Consider the following 2,261-nt stretch of genomic DNA (forward strand, 5'->3'; position numbering starts at 1 on the left):
GTCGTACGGTGCGCGTTTATGGTTTGGGGAGAGCGACTTTGGAGAGAGGCCTGAGTGCAGGGGACGGGGTTTACTGGCTGGACACTTTCAAAATCTAGCCTGGGCTTGACGGTTTTTCCAACTTACCGACCTCAGCTTTAAATTCAAATTGCTTTTGTCTCAGTTGAAGTATTTGCTTGTTGACCTGATCACAAGATGGTGTACAATGTCTCCCCTGCCTCCCCGCAATCTCCGCCTATGCTTGGCGTAGATACCTTGGATTGAGGGAAATTAAAGATATCTCGAACAGGAATAACTGATCTGAAACTGAAGTTATGACTAGTCATAATTCAGTAGCAGATATCCACAGTGTGAATGACAGATATCTGCAACTGAATTGTACATAGGCCCATACCTGTCAAGTATCCCGTTTTGGCCGGGAAAGTCCCGTATTTTACCCTTCTTTCCCGCCGTCCTCCCGTATTAGTATTTTCCCGTAAATATCCCGTATTTTAACCTGCGTTACAAAAAAATAATAATACCGGGCCCGGGCGGAGTAAAAAAAAAAAAAAAAAACATCCCCTGCCCTGAGCTCTGTCACTAGCCTCGCGATAACTGCAGTAGCCTAGGTGTAGGTGGCAGTTGTCGCGAGGTTAGCGTCAGATGATGGTGACAACGCGAGAAAAAAAGAGAAGGAAGATGGACGATGGACGGGACAGAGCGGGCGCGCCTCCTCCAGGTCCTCCTGCCAAAAAACCAAAGCCGCTGTGTAATTACCGTGACCGGTGGGACAGTGACTTCACTTTTTTGAAGAGGAGCAGGGTGGGGGACAGTCATGCGTTCTGCAGGATTTGCAACTCTGACTTCAGCATCTCGCACGGGGGGAGGAATGATGTAGGACAGCACGAAAAATCTGCAAAGCACAAGCGCGGGCTGGAGGCACAAAAAAGTGCCCAGTCCATGTCAGCGTTCGTGACGAAAAATACCAACGAGGCAGACCAGGTCACACGTGCGGAGGTCAAAATGGCAATGCTGTGCGCCAAAAATAACATTCCTTTCTCCTTCCACGATGACTTCAACAAGTGTGTAGCCGACATGTTCCCGGACTCTGCTATTGCACGGAAATATTCAACGGGAAAAACTAAGGCTACTCAACTCATCAAAGGTAAGTTAGCTAGCCATACAGCTGTACACTGAGGGAAAAACTCTAGCATTGAATGACATAAGTATGACTATTGTGTAACGTTAGGCCTGGCTATTTGATAATGTGCCCATGGCATGCTTGTTGAACAATGTTCTGGGCTACTAGCTAATTACTGGACACTCGACAGGTGCCATAGCAGCAGAACTACAGGACGAGTTGGCCAAAACATGCCGATCTCAGCCCTTTTCACTGATGTGCGACGAATCTAATAACAGAAATACAGACAAAGAATTCGTCATCCTGACTAGACTCTACGATGAGGCCACTCTGCAGGTCGCTACAAAATTCCTGGAAATGCCTACATGCAATGTGGGAAATGCAGAAAATCTTTATGAAAAGCTGAGTGAAGCATTAAGGTAAGGGGAACTGCACTGTGTTGACATGTTTGTAGCTTGCATTTAGTTACAACCTTACATTTTGTCTGAGACATTTTGTGGCATTTTTTCCCCTGTTTCCAATAGAAAAAGAGGCATCCCATGGGATAACCTGATTGCCTTTAATTCGGATAATGCGAGTGTTATGAAAGGCCGACATAACTCGGTCATCAGCAGACTGAAGACCAGCCAGCCCCACATCCAGGACCTTGGCTGCATCTGCCACTTGGTACAACTGGCCACAGGCTGTGGGATCAGAGCAGCCAAGGTACCGGTGGAAGACATCCTGGTGGGGATATACACCCACTTTGATAAAAGGTAAATGCATACATATGGGCCTGCTATTTCTCTCGCCTAATATTATATAACATTTCCTGTAGCTAACTCATGAACAAGGTAGCCTAGTAGGCCTGCAGTTCATATTCCTCACTCACTCACTCACTCACTCACTCACTCACTCACTCACTCACTCACTCTTCCAACCACTAACAGAGTAATTTTCTATCCCTCAGTGCAAAAAGATGTGAAATCTACAAAGAGTTTGTAGACTTCACTGATTCAGACCACCTGAAGCTCCTCAGGTACTGCAGCACCAGATGGCTGAGTCTGTTAACCTGCATCCAGAGGGTGCTGAACCAGTGGGACGCGCTACAGGTAGGATGGTAACTCCACTCAGCAGATATCTACACAGTTTACTATGCTAT

The 2,261-nt window shown here is 46.7% G+C and overlaps 1 protein-coding gene across 1 annotated transcript; it reads left to right on the forward strand.

The window, feature by feature from the left end:
* The first annotated feature begins 444 nt into the window (after window positions 1-444).
* LOC141006191 (uncharacterized) lies at window positions 445-2,223 on the forward strand. The gene is made up of 4 exons (XM_073478336.1): window positions 445-1,144; window positions 1,311-1,539; window positions 1,645-1,875; window positions 2,070-2,223. The coding sequence occupies exons 1-4, from the start codon at window positions 643-645 to the stop codon at window positions 2,221-2,223; spliced, it is 1,116 nt and encodes a 371-aa protein (XP_073334437.1). The 5' UTR covers window positions 445-642.
* Window positions 2,224-2,261: the final 38 nt, after the last annotated feature.

The sequence above is a fragment of the Pagrus major genome, chromosome 12 (assembly GCF_040436345.1).
Source record: "Pagrus major chromosome 12, Pma_NU_1.0".
Lineage (NCBI taxonomy): Eukaryota > Metazoa > Chordata > Actinopteri > Spariformes > Sparidae > Pagrus > Pagrus major.

Bases quoted from the DNA above. Each gene is read 5' to 3' on its own strand.
- LOC141006191 (XM_073478336.1), top strand. From the start codon at position 643: ATGATGGTGACAACGCGAGAAAAAAAGAGAAGGAAGATGGACGATGGA. The intron at 1,540-1,644 runs GTAAGGGGAACT...TGTTTCCAATAG, and splicing joins AAGCTGAGTGAAGCATTAAG to AAAAAGAGGCATCCCATGGG. The intron at 1,876-2,069 runs GTAAATGCATAC...TCTATCCCTCAG, and splicing joins TACACCCACTTTGATAAAAG to TGCAAAAAGATGTGAAATCT.